We start from the raw sequence: 16,833 nt of genomic DNA, 5'->3' as shown, positions 1-16,833 counted from the left end.
TTGTCTCAAAGGCACCATTACAAGCCTTTTATTCCCAATTTCACAATTTCAAATCTCAACAACTGTTCTGGAATTGGAACTCATGTCTATGGATTAACGGTCCAGTATTTTAATTACTATGCTGCTGAACTCTTTCATGTTAAGAGCAACCACTGGGACAAACATTGAATATTGATGCCTGTAAAAGCATAATTCAGCATATAGCAAGTCCCCAGGTTACAGCAGAGTTTCCCTCCTGAGAAAATGTTCATAATCCAAACTATTTGTAAATTGGAAATGAACAAAGGTGTATGGGAGAGGATGACAGAAACAGCCTTGACAGGAGAGCAAGCAGGCTTGGTCAAAGCGGCTGTTGGGGCCTGTTGGGGCCTGACGGGTTTCAGTGAGTGTTTAGTATAGTTTAGAGATACAGCACGGAAACAGGCCCTTTGGCCCACTGTGTCCGCGCCAACCAGCGATCGCCCCATACACTAGCACGATCCGACACATGAACCAATTAACCTACAAAACTGCATGCCTTTGAAGAGTGGGAGGAACCTGGAGAAAACCCAAAGTCACAGGGAGAACGTACAAACTCCATTCAGACTGCGCCTGTAGTCAGGATCGAACCCGGGTCTCCGGTGCTGTAAGGCAGCAACTCTACTGCTGCGCCACTGTGCCGCCATCACAAGTGAGCAAGTGAGTCTGCTCAGCACTCCCAGCTCTGCTCAGTTTGCCACAGGCCCCAATTGTCGCAGTTCAAAAAAAGGGAGGGGGGGGGGGAGAGAAGACAGATAGAAATGCCCTATTCCCACCCAGCAGAAGATGCCCGCAGCCTTCCAGCAACCGGTAAATCCATCCCGCCAGTCTCCCAAATGATACGGAAGAAACTGATAAGACCACTGAAACAACAAGTCAATGGTTGAATTTGTTTGACCAGTACCTCAATAATTGCTGTACAAGTTGAACAAGGGGTAGGCTTTGTTTCCCAGAAGATTCATATATGCCTGTATTGATGAGATCCTTATCTAGTGGTGTTCTACTTCGATGGAGTGTTGAAGCATGCGCTTCTTGTTCATCGATTTCCTTCTCTTTTTGAGCTTCTTTCTTTGCTTCTATGTCCTTGAAGACCAAATAAGTGCTCAATACAAGTATTACCACAAACACCAGCAAAATAAAAGCATACAACTTTATAGTATTGTTAACTTGCAAAGCATAAAACGGTGCATCACAGGACATTAAGAATACCAATATATTTACATAGGTGATTGAAAATGTGATCAAAAAGTTAAGCTTTAATGAGTGCAATGGGAGAAAGAGGTAGCTAAATGGTTTAGGAAGGAAATTTCAGTTGACAGCTGAAGAATGCAGTACAGTTAGCAGGAAGGTGTTCCTGTTAAAACCAGTATATGTCTGATGAGACATTGAACCAAGACCTGATCAATAACAATCATGTCTCCTGTCTCTCTGATGCAAAACTGATTAAATAGCTGATTACCCAAGTTGATGCTGTGGAACCATTGTGTGTCCAAATTAGCCGCTGTGCTTATTTATGTAATGACTATCTATACTTTTAAACATAATTCATTGCCTTAAAAACCCGGGACGACCAAACAAGACGATGCTGAAGCCATTGATGGAAGACGTATATGTAGAGACAAAAGAGGAGCTTGCCAGCTGTATGGACAGAGATGTGTGGTACGTCTATCACCGTGCCCGCCGGAAACCAGCACCACTGCGTCGCTAATGTTTTCGAAGATTTTAATGAATTAATTCAAGGTTTTGCATGAATTCTTAGGATATAAAAGTTGATAATTAAAAGCAAGTTGTTTCCCTTTACTGAAATTGAAATTAATATTTAGTTCTGTGAAAAAGAAAATGTTTTGCCCATTCTGTTGGTACAAAAAAAAACAGATTAAAAAAAAAGAAAAATAAGTTTCAAGGAAAGGGGTAGAAATGTGGATTAAGAAAAGGTTCTTTAAAAACCTTCCTCGAAAATTTGGTAAAATTGAACTATTAACGGAACTGAAGTGGTCTAAAATCTTTTTGGGTAACAAATGTTCGTAAACAGATGTTACAATGATTAAATGGCTTTCATCAATTCTCCAAGTTGACAGAGCTAAAGTTAACAGGTTCGGGACAATGTTTCATGAAATGTCAAAAATACAGCCCGAATACTGAAACGCAATCTTTTTTACCTGTATTTCAGCTGTAATTGCAGCATTGAGTGCAGACTCCAAGCCACCATCGGCCATCAGACTGCCCACCAGAAGGTCAATCATAAATCGACGACCCGGGCTTACATTCATTTCATTACCTGAAACTTAATTTCCAATAACGTAAAAATTAGAGCTGAATGTGGACAAAAACATAAAATGGTTCTATTACACAGCAAGCCACAGTGGTACTGAGTTATACACTGGCCTTTCATGCATACAATAGCATTCTAAACCAAATCTTACCATAGTTCAGTGGGAAGTATTATTTTTATTCTACTTTCATTTGACACCGAAGACCATTCAGCCCATCAAGTCAATGCTGACTAGAATATTCCTGTCCTTTCCCTATAATCTATTCTCTCTCATATGCTCAATAACTTCTCCCCAATTCTCCTGTCACCCATCTGCATTCAGGGGCAACTTACAGTGGCCATTTAATGCACCATTACATCTTTGGGCCACGGGTGGGATCCAGAGGTCCCAAGGAAAACTTATAACAAGCTCTTTAGCCGAAGGAGCCTGTGTCCACCATAGATCGTTCACTTACACAAATCCTGCTGTAATCCCATTTTATTCTCCCCTCATTCCCATCGATTCCCCCACCCCCAAATTTTTTTTTTACCACTCACCCACACAAGCAATTTATAGTTATCCCACCAACCCATCTATTTGGGGTACAGGGGGAAAAGCAGAGCTTTCAGGGGTAAACAAACAGTTTCCACACGGCCTCACTCGAAGGTTTGGCTCAAACCCAGATCACTAGAGCTGTGTGACCAGAACTGCTCCATCATCATGCCCATCTTCCCTCTAATTTTACCCACTCTGCCAACCTCACTCAAATTAGGCACGTAACTGCTCTTCCAAAATCAATGCCAAGGTAGATATTATTTGGAGAAGTCAGGAAAGAGCTTTACTGCATTGCATTAACTGTCCATGGTTACCTGCTAATGAATGGGTCAGCATCCCTTTTCAGCAACCATAACTGCAATTTAAAAAAAAAATCAAAGTCTTACCTGCATTAGGCAACAATGCCGAAAGTGCTCTGGCTCTTTCTTCAGCTGTAGGGAGCAGAACAGACCAGCCACTCTGCAACACAGCCTGTGCGGATGATTGCACAGTATTCAGAACCCCAGCATTGCTGGCAAGCGTCACCACAGTCTGTTTCAAACTGTTCAATAAAACGCTGCCAATGCCCAAACCAAGACATTCTGGGTCAACTTGATGGCTAATAGCAGCATGAAGCTACAATAAAAAGGAAATTAAGAATCACTTTTTTTGTCTCCTGCAACATATTTCCTTTCCGATTCATAACACATGCCAGGCTTAAAAAGAATTTCATTTAAAAAACAATTTTAATCATTCCATGTCCTGAATAAAATGTTAATATAATAACTAGTTAGGATTACTTAATTGCAAATAGTCATACTTAAATACAACTAACATGTGTTCTTTTAAAATTGGGAATGCATATTACTGTACTCCCTATACATTCACCGCTCTCCAGCCAAATTCCATCTACAGGTTTGCAGAACGACAACACTGTTGTGGTGCAAATCACAAACAATGGCCAGATTGAGTCAGGAAAGAGATAGAGAACTTAGTGAAATGGTGTCAGAACAAAAAACTTTCCCTCAATGTCAGCAAGATGGAGCTTTATAGAGGAAGCATGGTAGAGTCAACGCCACATGGTACAGAAGTGGAAATGATTAAGAGCTTCAAGTTCCTTAACATTAATGATCTGTTGCTACAGCCAAGTAGGCATATACCAACGCGTCTTACTTCCCAACGAGACTGAGGAAATTCGGCATGACTCCACTGATTCTAACAGATGCTCCATCAAAAGCATACTGCAAGCAGGGTTTGGCAACTGCTTAAAACTGCAAGAAATTGCAGAGAGATGCAGATGCAGACCAGTCCATCACAAAGACCATACTTCCCACCATTGACTCCATATAAACTTTACATTGCCTTGGAAAAGCAGCGAATATAATCAAAGACTCATCCCACCCAAGTTTAACTTTCTTCTCACTGCTCCCATCCGGCAGAAGGTACGGAAGCTTGAAAGCAGACACCAGCAGACTCGGGAACAACTTGTTTCCATCTGTCATCTTGCTTCCAAACAGCTTTTTCATAAACTAGGGTATTGCCCGATTCACCTTTACCCCATTGTGGATATTGGACTTTGTCTCTGGAACTGATGCAAAACAATGCTGAGAGCTATATTCTGCACTCTGTAACATACTCTTTGCTTTATTGCACTTCAGTTTGTCTTCATTGTATTTATGTATGCTATTACCAGATTTGTTTGGATAGCTTGCAAAACAAAGCTTTTCACTGCGCCTCGGAACATGTGACAATAATAAACCTAAACCTTGTTTTAAGTCAAGTCAAGTCAAGTCAATTTTATTTGTATAGCACATTTAAAAACAACCCACGTTGACCAAAGTGCTGCACATCTGATTAGGAAAAAAAAAAGAAACATACAGCAGTTACTTTTCTCATCATTAAACATTTCCAATGTGTGGAATTGAAATACATAACTCGATTTACGTGCTCTATTTAGCTATTCGTTACCTGAAGTCTCAGAAGATTGAGAGTTGCAACGGCCATGCATTCCTTCTCCTGTGGTGGGGGCCAGTCGGAGCTACCATCCATGCCCTCACTTACTTGTCGTAACAGCAAGTCCAATTGCTCAAATGTCATCTGGCAAACATCCACCACAAAGGGCATACGAAGGCCAATCGACCATTCTGAACATGAAGACCAAGCAAAACTCTGCAGGAGAAATAAGTTTATAGATAAGTCAAATATACATGGCTGTCTGTCTGTACTAATATGTCGGCCAGAAATAATTTCCACATCTCAAATAGACAATAGGTGCAGGAGTAGGCCATTCGGTCCTTCGAGCCAGCACCGCCATTCAATGTGATCATGGCTGATCATTCTCTATCAGTACCCCGTTTCTGCCTTCTCCCCATACCCCCTGACTCTGCTATTCTTAAGAGCTCTATCTAGCTCTTTCTTGAATGCATTCAGAGAATTGGCCTCCATTGCCTTCTGAGGCAGAGAATTCCACAGATTCACAACTCTGACTGAAAAAGTTCGGCAGAACGCACCATGGGAACTACACTCGTCCCCCTGCAGGACCTATACATCAGGAGGTGCAGATCCAGAGCAAGTAAGATTATGAGGAACCCCTGCCACCCCAGTAACGGAATGTTCCAGCTGCTACGGTCAGGCAAGCACCTCCGCTATCACGCTGTGAAAACGGAGAGGATAGACAATAGACAATAGACAATAGACAATAGGTGCAGGAGTAGGCCATTCAGCCCTTCGAGCCAGCACCGCCATTCAATGCGATCATGGCTGATCACTATCAATCAGTACCCCGTTCCTGCCTTCTCCCCATACCCCCTCACTCCGCTATCCTTAAGAGCTCTATCCAGCTCTCTCTTGAAAGCATCCAACGAACTGGCCTCCACTGCCTTCTGAGGCAGAGAATTCCACACCTTCACCACCCTCTGACTGAAAAAGTTCTTCCTCATCTCCGTTCTAAATGGCCTACCCCTTATTCTCAAACTGTGGCCCCTTGTTCTGGACTCCCCCAACATTGGGAACATGTTATCGGCCTCTAATGTGTCCAATCCCCTAATTATCTTATATGTTTCAATAAGATCCCCCCTCATCCTTCTAAATTCCAGTGTATACAAGCCCAATCGCTCCAGCCTTTCAACATACGACATTCCGGCCATTCCGGGAATTAATCTAGTGAACCTACGCTGCACGCCCTCCATAGCAAGAATATCCTTCCTCAAATTTGGAGACCAAAACTGCACACAGTACTCCAGGTGCGGTCTCACCAGGGCCCGGTACAACTGTAGAAGGACCTCTTTGCTCCTATACTCAACTCCTCTTGTTACGAAGGCCAACATTCCATTGGCTTTCTTCACTGCCTGCTGAACCTGCATGCTTCCTTTCATTGACTGATGCACTAGGACACCCAGATCTCGTTGAACTCCCCCTCCTCCTAACTTGACACCATTCAGATAATAATCTGCCTTTCTATTCTTACTTCCAAAGTGAATAACCTCACACTTATCTACATTAAACTGCATCTGCCATGTATCCGCCCACTCACACAACCTGTCCAGGTCACCCTGCAGCCTTATTGCATCTTCCTCACAATTCACACTACCCCCCAACTTAGTATCATCTGCAAATTTGCTAATGGTACTTTTAATCCCTTCGTCTAAGTCATTAATGTATATCGTAAATAGCTGGGGTCCCAGCACCGAACCTTGCGGTACCCCACTGGTCACTGCCTGCCATTCCGAAAGGGACCCATTTATCCCCACTCTTTGCTTTCTGTCTGTTAACCAATTTTCTATCCATGTCAGTACCCTACCCCCAATACCATGTGCCCTAATTTTGCCCACTAATCTCCTATGTGGGACCTTGTCGAAGGCTTTCTGAAAGTCGAGGTACACCACATCCACTGACTCTCCCTTGTCAATTTTCCTAGTTACATCCTCAAAAAATTCCAGTAGATTTGTCAAGCATGATTTCCCCTTCGTAAATCCATGTTGACTCGGAACGATCCCGTTACTGCTATCCAAATGCTCAGCAATTTCGTCTTTTATAATTGACTCCAGCATTTTCCCCACCACTGATGTCAGACTAACTGGTCTATAATTACCCGTTTTCTCTCTCCCTCCTTTCTTAAAAAGTGGGATAACATTTGCTATTCTCCAATCCACAGGAACTGATCCTGAATCTATAGAACATTGAAAAATGATCTCCAATGCTTCCACTATTTCTAGAGCCACCTCCTTAAGTACTCTGGGATGCAGACCATCAGGCCCTGGGGATTTATCAGCCTTCAGTCCCATCAGTCTACCCAAAACCATTTCCTGCCTAATGTGGATTTCCTTCAGTTCCTCCATCACCCTAGGTTCTCCAGCCCCTAGAACATTTGAGAGATTGTGTGTATCTTCCTCAGTGAAGACAGATCCAAAGTAACGGTTTAACTCGTCTGCCATTTCTTTGTTCCCCATAATAAATTCCCCTGCTTCTGTCTTCAAGGGACCCACATTTGCCTTGACTATTTTTTTCCTCTTCACGTACCTAAAAAAACTTTTGCTATCCTCCTTTATATTATTGGCTAGTTTACCCTCGTACCTCATCTTTTCTCCTCGTATTGCCTTTTTAGTTAACTTTTGTTGCTCTTTAAAAGAGTCCCAATCCTCTGTCTTCCCACTCTTCTTTGCTATGTTATACTTCCTCTCCTTAATTTTTATGCTGTCCCTGACTTCCCTTGTCAGCCACAGGTGTCTCTTACTCCCCTTAGAGTCTTTCCACCTCTTTGGAATAAATTGATCCTGCAACCTCTGCATTATTCCCAGGAATACCTGCCATTGGAGTTTCTTCCCACAGGCCATCAGGACTGTCAACTTTTATAACTCCAGAGACTAAATGTTGGCTACACTATAGTAACTTTATTAACTTTATTTATATGTTGTAACTGTAATTCTTTTTTGTGCACAATCCGCAGGCATTGCCACTTTCATTTCACTGCACATCGTGTATGTGTATGTGACAAATAAACTTGACTTGATGTTTCCTGCCTCTAACGTGTCCAACCCCTTAATAATCTTATACGTTTCGATAAGATCCCCTCTCATCCTTCTAAATTCCAGTGTATACAAGCCTAGTCGCTCCAGTCTTTCAACATTTTAAACTACTTTCTATTTTCTCACTCGTAACCTTGAATATATAGTTAGAAGTTACTACCTTTGTTAAGAAGACACATGCCTATTTCTCCACAGTGCAAATGAATGGTGCAAACTCTCTCTCACAGCTTTCATTGAAATTCTACTTACAATTGGCGGTAGGGAAAAGGTACATTTTCTTACTAAAATAAACCACCGCTGGATACAGAACTGGCGGGGACCAAAATTCAAATGAAAATTTACCTGAGCTGCCCCGCAAGCAATGCCAACGATATGTTTTGTATCCAACCCAGGTAGAGCAGCAGGTTCTGATTTTGTTATCCGCAGGGTATCAAAATGTTGACACTGATCATTGCTGCCCCAGCTATGGACTTCACCATCCTCTGTCAGTACCATGCAATGTGTGGATCCAACAGCCACATCGGTTACTTTTTTACCTGCAATTAAAAAAGATGCAGACGATTTAGTATCTGATCAGGAGGTGCGTTTTTTTTTACTCACGAAAATACAGATGCTTGAATATGGAGAAAAACCTGTTGGAAGAACTCCATGGGTCAAGCAGCATCTGACATGTCGGTCACAATGGGTTTGGGGAAAAGATAACCTATTTTGAGAGGAGCAATCAGAAGCAAGAATGTTGACCAATTTCAAATTCTCTCTAGTTTCTCTGAAACTAATTATCCGGAGGATTAAGAATAGATCATTCAATATAAGCAAAGGCTCAAATCTTTAAAATTTTGACAATCAAGACCATTACTCATTAACCAGCATTGCAGATATTTTTATTTTCAACCTTTGAGAAGATTCAATCCAACTTCTACATTGTACCCTTAATGTAATATAACATTCCAAGGCCCCCAATGAGAAAATCAAACAAAATCCTGAGGGTTTAAAAAAAACCAGAGAATTCAGAGACAAATGTGCAAAAGAGACAAAAGGGAGGGAATTTCAGAGCTTCAGGCTTTGGTGAAATTATTAAAGACAGGAGGGCAAAAGTGAAATGTGCAAAGATTTAAATGGGAATACAGACAGGCGTAGGCAGAGGATTTTAAACACAAAAGGAGAATATAAAAATTGAGGCTTCTTTTCAAGATCCAATGTGGGTCAGTGTTCACAGGATGTGTAAGGAACTGCAGATGTTGGTTTAAACTGAAGATAGACACAAAAAGCTGGAGTAACTCAGCGGGACAGGCAGCATCTCTGGAGAGAAGGAATGGGTGACGTTTCAGGTCGAGACCCTTCTTCAGACTGGTTAGGGATAAAGGAAACAAGAGATATCGAAGGTGATGTGGAGAGATAAAGAACAATGAATGAAAGATATGCAAAAAAGTAATGATGATAAAGGAAACAAGCTGTTGGGTGAAAACTCTGTTGTGACTAGGAGGAGGGGGGAGCAAGGGCAGAGCTGTGGGGTACCAGGGAGACACGAGTGACAGCCTCATCTATGATGGGAGAGGGAAACCGCCGTTCCCTAAAGAATGAGGACATCTCAGATGTTTTAGTATGGAACACCTCATCTTGGGCGCAGATGCGGTGTAGGCAGAGGAATTGGGAGTAGGGGATAGAGTCTTTGCAGGAAGCAGGGTGGGAAGACGTGCAGTTGAGATAGTTGTGGGAGTCAGTGGGTTTGTAATAGACGTCAGTGAATAGTCTATTTCTTGTGATGGAGACTGTGAGATTAAGAAAGGGGAGGGAGGTGGTCCAAGTAAATTTGAGTGCAGGATGAAAATTGGTGGTGAAGTTGATGAAGTCCATGAGTTCTGCATGGGTGCAGGAGGAAGCACCAATGCAGTCATCAACATAATGGAGATAAGAGTTCAGGGATAGGGCCAGTGTATGCATGGAACAGGGATTGTTCAAAGTACCCTGCAAAGAGGCAGGCGTAGCTGGGGCCCATGCGAGTGCCCAAAGCGACGTCTTGGACTTGGGACGGAGGAAGTGGGAGGAGTCAAAGGAGAAGATGTTGAGGGTGAGGACCAGCTCCTCTAGGCAAAGTAGAGTTTCAGCAGAGGGAAATTGGATGGTACTGCTGTCGAGGAAGCAACAGGGGGCCTTAAGGCCTTCCTGGTGAGGGATGGAGGTGTAGAGTGACTGTACGTCCATAGTAAAGATGAGGGAGTGGGGGCTCAGAAAGCAGAAGTCATTAAAGAGACGAGCGGCATGCGAGCTACATTGGATATAGATCGGGAGAGATTGGATCAGGAGGGAATAGGATGGAGTCAAGGCACATGGAAATAATTTCCGTGGGACAGGAGCATGCAGAAACAATGGGTCTGCCAGGGCAGTTGCTTTTGTGGATTTTGGGGAAAAGGTAAAAACGGGCTGTGCAGGGCTGGGAAACGATAAGGTTGGAGGCTGTGGAAGGCAGACTGCCAGAAGTGATGAAATCAGTAATGGTGTTTGAGATTAAGGCCTGGGTGCTTATCTGGTGGTTCACAGGATACTGGGTGTAAGCAGTAGAATGTTAGTCAAGATTCAATTTACATTGATGAAAGATAGATGACCTGACAAGTGATCATTTACATTCTACAAGCAAAACACAATGGATTCAACACCAGAAACTCAAGTTGAGTGATACTAACCCTGAAGACACTCCAATAACTTAGGATATCGTACATGCTCCTCGGTTCCATGCCCAAGTCTTTGCGTATCACCTTTGCCCCAGGTGTAAACTTGTCCATCTTTTGTAATAGCAACTGAAAACTGGCTGCCACAGCGCACTTTAATAATATCAAGGTCCTGAAGCTTTTCAATCAACTTGGGTGTTTTACAGCCATCGCTGCCACCTCTGCCCAGCTTTCCGTAGTCCCCATCTCCCCAGGACCATACTTGGCCTGCAAGGAATTAAAAGGGTGTGCATTAAGCTCACATCACTCTTCCAGAACAGGTAAAAAGATCAAGCAGCATCATGAAACATGAAATTTAAGTTTTAATAAATACAGGTAAAAGAGCACAAAAAAGAAATACAGGTAGTTCTGATATAACGTATGTTTCCATAACACAAATAGGATATAAAAACGAGTGATGAAACAGGGAACATAATTTACATTACCTGGGCTGAATTGGTTATAATGCGATTTTGATGGGTGGGGTTTCTGCTTGCATGAAACCTTCCCACAGTAATCAGATGCCATTTTTGCTTAAGACTACAGCTGCTACCTTAACCATGGGGGGTCATTGAAAGTGACAAACAAATTGCTTCTATTGGCACTTATGCAATGATACTTTATTGCGCAATGTAACATACAGCCTTTAGTATTTTTAGCTTCCAGTCACAAAAATAAACCTATCGTTACTGAGGACATTTATTTTCAAAAAAGCCTGTTGAAAAAAATAATAACTTGGTTATTGCCCATCTAAAACTCTAAGCCGGTAAGACCACCCTCCCTCCCTCCCACTTGCCCCCATTAACACAACTCTCTTTAGAACAGCTTTTGCTCCAACAAAAGGTTTCTCAGGAACATAAGTCACATTCTAACAGAACTACCTGTACATTACTAAGGTTCAATGGCGACATTTATCTTGTGACATTTATTATTTTCCATTTTTGGACTTTCACGACTTCAACCATTCGGATTTAGAGTCAACTCTCCGCATGGAAAAAATATCTCATGACACCAGCTTCACCGAGACTTTGGCATTTTAATTTTATATCCCCACATTCTTTATGTACTGTAGTCATGACTCAACTTGAAACAATATTCATGCAAACGAATAAATATTACTTACCATTATCAGCCACCGCTAATGTCTGGGCATCACCACTGCCACATGCAACATCAACAATCTTTAATCCTTTCAATCCGGTCACAAGTATGGGTGTAGTCTGATCTTCACTGGACCCTAGAACAGCAGATACTCAAAACACGAAAGTACTTTTTGTTTTCTGCAATAACAGAAAAAGTTATTAAAATGCTCTCAGTGAAGATTAGAGCCCAGATGACTGTTGTAGAGCAACAGGATCAAGGAATATAGGTTCATAGCTCCCTGAAAGTAGCATCACAGGTAGATAGGGTGGTAAAGGTGGCTTTTGGTACACCGGCTTCATCAGTCGGGGTATTGAGTATAGATCTTGGGAAGTTATGTTACAGTTGTACAAGACATTGGTGAGGCCACATTTGGAATAGTATGTTCGGTTTTGGTCACCCTGCTCGAGCAAGGCTGTCAATAAGTTAGAAAGAGTGCAAATAAGATTCACAAGGATGTTTCCAGGAGTTGAGGGGCTGATCTATAGGAAGAGGTTGGGCAAACAGGGACTTTATTTCTTAGCGCGTAGGAAGCTGAAGGGCACTTTTAAACAAGTGTATAAAATCATGAGTGGCATAAGTTGAGTCTTTTACCCACGGTAAAGAAATCAAAGACTAGAGGACATAGTTTTAATGTGAAAGAGGCAAAATTTAATATCCAGGGGGCAACATTTTCACTCAGAGGGTGGTGGGTATGTGGATCACGGTGCCAGAGGAGGTAGTTGAGGCAGGTACTTTAAAAGACACTTGGATAGGGACATAGATAGGAATGGTTAGGAGGGATAGAGAACAAACATGGGCAACTTGGACCAGCATAGATAGGGCATCCTGGTCTGCATTGAAAATGTTGGGCATATGGAGCTGATTCCATGTCATATCGCTCTGTGACTCCATTAAAAATTGGTTCTAAAAGCATAAAGTGGGAGACTCGTCCTATTTTGAGTATATCACAATCATAAGCCTGCATAAATAGTATTTTTCCAATTTTGGTGCATCTAATTCAAAAATTGTTTATTGCCTTTTCAGACCATTAAGTGAGACAAAGAACTAACACAATGCCATTTTTTATTTTTTTTCAGGAATTAATGTAAAAATGAAGACCATCTGAAAAATCCATCAAATATTACTTTCCTTTTTAAAAAAATTAAAAAAATTCTTCTAACATGAATAGTTAGAAAATTAATAACGTCAATTTATTGCATTTCCAATACAAACCATTTGATGTGATTTTGTGAAACGAAAGGACTGCCTTTCTCAATGCCCAGTTTTCAAGAAAGGGAAATATGTTGCATGTGCACAGTGGCACAGCGATAGAGTTGCTGCCTTACAGCGACAGAGACCCGGGTTTGATCCTGACTACGGGTGCTGTCTGCATGGAGTTTGTACATTCTCCCCATGACCTGCGTGGGTTTTCTCTGGGTGATCCAGTTTCCTCCCACATTTCAAGTCTACGGGTGTGTAGACTAAATTGGTTGGTATAATTGTAAATTGTCCCTAGCGTGTGTGTAGGATAGTGCCAGTGTGCAGGGATCGCTGGTCGGCGCAGACTTGATGGGCCGAAGGGCATGCTTCCACCCTGTATCTCTAAACTAAACATAGCATACAGCTTACAACTTCCAGTAACTGAAACGAACCGTACCATGTCCAAGCCGGCCATAGTTTCCTCTGCCCCACGTATACAGTTCTCCCTCCGACGTTATAGCTGCGCTATAAGTGCTTCCACATGCCACGTGAACAATATGCTTTCCCACTTGCTTCCCTGATAAGGTAGCCAACATTTTAGGCTCTTCAAGAGATCTGTTCAAAAGAGGAAGAAATATTATTAACATGAACAAGTATTAAACAAAAATACAGAATGCTGGAAATACTTTCCCCTCAAATCCCCAAATAAAATTCCAAAAGGTTTTCTTTGTTTGAGGAAAACTACACCACAAATTTTATGTTCCATGCAATTATTCTCCCCTAGTTCAAACCAAGCCCAAGATTAACGTCTTGCACTATCAAGGTTTTTAATCCGTTTCGTACCACCTGAGTAATTCAAAGATGTGGAATCTGATTGCATAGAAAAATGTCCATTCTCTCGAAAAATATAGAAAACTCCATACCATGTCTGATTAAGTTGCAGTGACTAGTGCGGTGCTACAAGGTTCAGTGCTGGGACCCCAGTTATTTACAATATATATTAACGATTTAGACGAAGGAATTAAATGTAACATCTCCAAGTTTGCTGATGACACAATGCTGGGTGGCAGTGTGAACTGCGAGGAGGATGCTGTGAGGCTGCAGGCTGACTTGGATAGGTTTGGGTGAGCGGGCAAATGCATGGCAGATGCAGCATAATGTGGATAAATTTGAGGTTATCCACTTTGGTGGCAAGGACAAGGTGGCAAATTATTATCTGAATGGTGTCAGATTAGGAAAAGGGAAGGTGCAACGAGAGCTGGGTGACCTTGTACATCAGTCACTGAATGTAAGCGTGCAGGTACAGCAGACAGTGAAGAAAGCAAATGGTATGTTGGCCTTCATAGCTAGAGGATTTGAGTATCGAAGCAAGGAGGTCCTACTGCAGTTGTACAGGGCCCTGGTGAGACTGCACCTGGAGTATTGTATGCTGTAAAACTGGTCTCCTAGTTTTAGAAAGGACATTATTACAATTGAAGGAGTGCAGTGTAAGTTCACCAGGTTAATTTCAGAGATGGCGGGATTGACTTACGTTGAAAGAATGGATTGACTGGGCTAAATTCATAGTAATTTAGAAGGATGAGAGGGGATCTTATAGAAACATATAAAATTATTAAGGGATTGGACAGGCTTGATGCAGGAAAAAAATGTTCCTGATGTTGGGAGAGTCCGGAACCAGGGGTCACAGTTTAAGAATAAGGGGTAGGCCATTTAGGACTAAGATGAGGAAAAGCTTTTTCACCCAGAGTTGTGAATCTGTGGAATTCTCTGCCACAGAAGGCAGTGGAGGCCAATTTACTGGATGTTTTCAAGAGAGTTAGATATAGCTCTTCGGGCTAGTGGAATCAAGGGATATGGATAAAAAGCAGGGACAGGGTACTGATTCTGGATGATCAGCCATGATCATATTGAATGGCTCGAAGGGCCGAATGGCCTACTCCTGCACCTACTTTCTATTTTTCTCTGTTCAATTCTGTCATGAGGAACAGGAGTCAAATTTCATGTGTCTGAAATTTCTCAGTGAGAAAGTACCCTGAATTAGGCAAACTGTACAATAAACACATCCTGCAAAGTCTGTGATAACATTTTGTCATGGACTCGGCAACTGCATCTTCTTTTGCAGCTGTGCAATATAAATGTGGTACATTGGTCGTGGATGCACCTCAGAGAATTTCATAATAAAAAATGTGATCAAATTCCTCTTCTGTGCCATCAGTTAATGTATAATTTTATACTATAGCAATTTAAGTTTTCTAATACATACACAGTGTCCCCATGGCCAAGTCTTCCACCATCACCACAGCCCCAAGAGAATACCTCCCCAGCGGCAGACAAGGCCAGAAAATGTTGACCATCGGGGTGCGCAGCAATTTTTACAATGTTTCTGGAGGCAAGACCTTGTACCAACTGAGGCGCCTGTTTAAAAAAAAAAAGAGTTCAGCATCAGCAACAATGTAATATATACAAAACAAAATATTGAGGGTATAAAATCATCGTCCAGAGAAAATAATGATTTTCTAACCTCTCCTTGCTAATACACTCAAATCCTAACATCCTGGTAAAAAACCTCTGCTGCACCCTATGCAACGTTTTCACATCCTCCTTTTAGTTTGCCAAGCGGAACTGCACGCATTACTTCAAACGTGACCTAATCATTTTATACAGCTACAAAGTTCATAAAAGTCTCTTCATCAACTGCAAAGCTCAAACTCAAAGAAATAGAATACTTCATCGGTGCCCTCTGCTATCACCATAGTGTCGTCACGGTAACTGAAGACCAGCTAACCAAGGTTGCTTCAACAAAAATGCTTCACCTAATAATGCTACCAGCAAACTACAAAAACTGCAATGTCATGGCAAAACCACCCATACAGGTCATATGTATAATTCTGTATACATATGACATGTATAACAGGTCATATGTAAACATAGCACAAAAAGTAAGGAAATTTGTGTTTGGTAGATTATTTCTTTGTTGTAACAATGCTTCTTGGCAATAAATCTTATACCGTTGGAAAGCCTGTTTATTTCCCTTTTAAATGGTGCCACATTTGTAAGGAACATGCATTTGTGGGATGAGCAGCAGAGCTGAGTATGTGGCCCATGAAAAATCTGCCAAATCTTCTCTGCCAATGCCAAACAGCTTATTCTTCCATTGACTCTTGTTCGGTGTTGTTTGGTGGATTGGATGATTGAAGTCTGAAGAAACAAGACATATTGGCAATTTATCAATTTATTCATTTAATAAACAGGAGCCTCAGTAGCGTGTGGAAGAACCATACACAGCCACTACAGCCTGGCACCTGCTCCTTATGCTGGTCACCAGCCTGGTCACACACTGTTGTGGGATGGCATCCCATTCTTCAACCAGCATTTGTCGCAAGTCAGCCAACGTGGTTGTGTTGGTCACTCTGGCACAAACAGCACGCCCAAACTGATCCCACAAGTGTTCAATGGGGTTGAGGTCAGGACTGCTGGCAGGCCATTCCATCCTCTCCACTCCCAAATTCTGGAGGTAGTCTCTGAGAAACCCTGCTCTGTGGGGGCGAGCATTGTCATCTTGGAGGATAGAGTTCGGTCCCAGACTGTGGAGATATGGGATTGCCACTGGTTGCAGAATCTCATCTCGATATCTCTCTGCATTGAGATTGCCTCCAATGATGACAAGCCTCGTTATTCCAGTGAGGGAGATGCCGCCCCACACCATCACACTGCCTCCACCAAAAGATGTTACTCTATCGGTGCAGCAATCAGCATAGCGTTCTCCACGTCTTCTCCACACTTTGACCCTATGATCCAACTGCCGTAGGCAGAATCTGGACTCATCGCTGAACATAACGTTCCTCCACATGTTCAGGTTCCAGTGCACGTGTTGCCGACACCAGCGCAAACGGGCCTGACGGTGAAGGGCAGTCATGGCAGGCCACCTGGCAGCCCTATGAGACCGTAGATCGGCTGCGTGCAGTCTGTTCCAAATTG

At 42.4% G+C, this 16,833-nt stretch overlaps 1 protein-coding gene across 6 annotated transcripts in view; it reads right to left on the bottom strand.

Annotated features, from left to right (window-relative positions):
- herc2 (HECT and RLD domain containing E3 ubiquitin protein ligase 2) overlaps window positions 1-16,833 on the bottom strand; it is a 167,091-nt gene that overhangs the window by 112,893 nt on the left and 37,365 nt on the right. For all 6 annotated transcript variants that reach the window (XM_078402096.1, XM_078402100.1, XM_078402097.1 and 3 more), the window contains exons 11-19: window positions 15,119-15,270; window positions 13,313-13,470; window positions 11,657-11,770; window positions 10,510-10,761; window positions 8,171-8,364; window positions 4,773-4,973; window positions 3,212-3,440; window positions 2,178-2,302; window positions 923-1,101 (exon numbers count right to left, since the gene is read on the bottom strand). In XM_078402096.1, the coding sequence (XP_078258222.1) occupies window positions 923-1,101; window positions 2,178-2,302; window positions 3,212-3,440; window positions 4,773-4,973; window positions 8,171-8,364; window positions 10,510-10,761; window positions 11,657-11,770; window positions 13,313-13,470; window positions 15,119-15,270 (1,604 nt within the window). The remainder of the gene's footprint in view (window positions 1-922; window positions 1,102-2,177; window positions 2,303-3,211; window positions 3,441-4,772; window positions 4,974-8,170; window positions 8,365-10,509; window positions 10,762-11,656; window positions 11,771-13,312; window positions 13,471-15,118; window positions 15,271-16,833) is intronic.

Source organism: Rhinoraja longicauda, chromosome 7 (assembly GCF_053455715.1).
Source record: "Rhinoraja longicauda isolate Sanriku21f chromosome 7, sRhiLon1.1, whole genome shotgun sequence".
In the NCBI taxonomy this organism is placed as follows: domain Eukaryota; kingdom Metazoa; phylum Chordata; class Chondrichthyes; order Rajiformes; family Arhynchobatidae; genus Rhinoraja; species Rhinoraja longicauda.
Note: the sequence above shows the minus strand (reverse complement) of the source record. Positions and strands in the feature narration are given on the sequence as shown.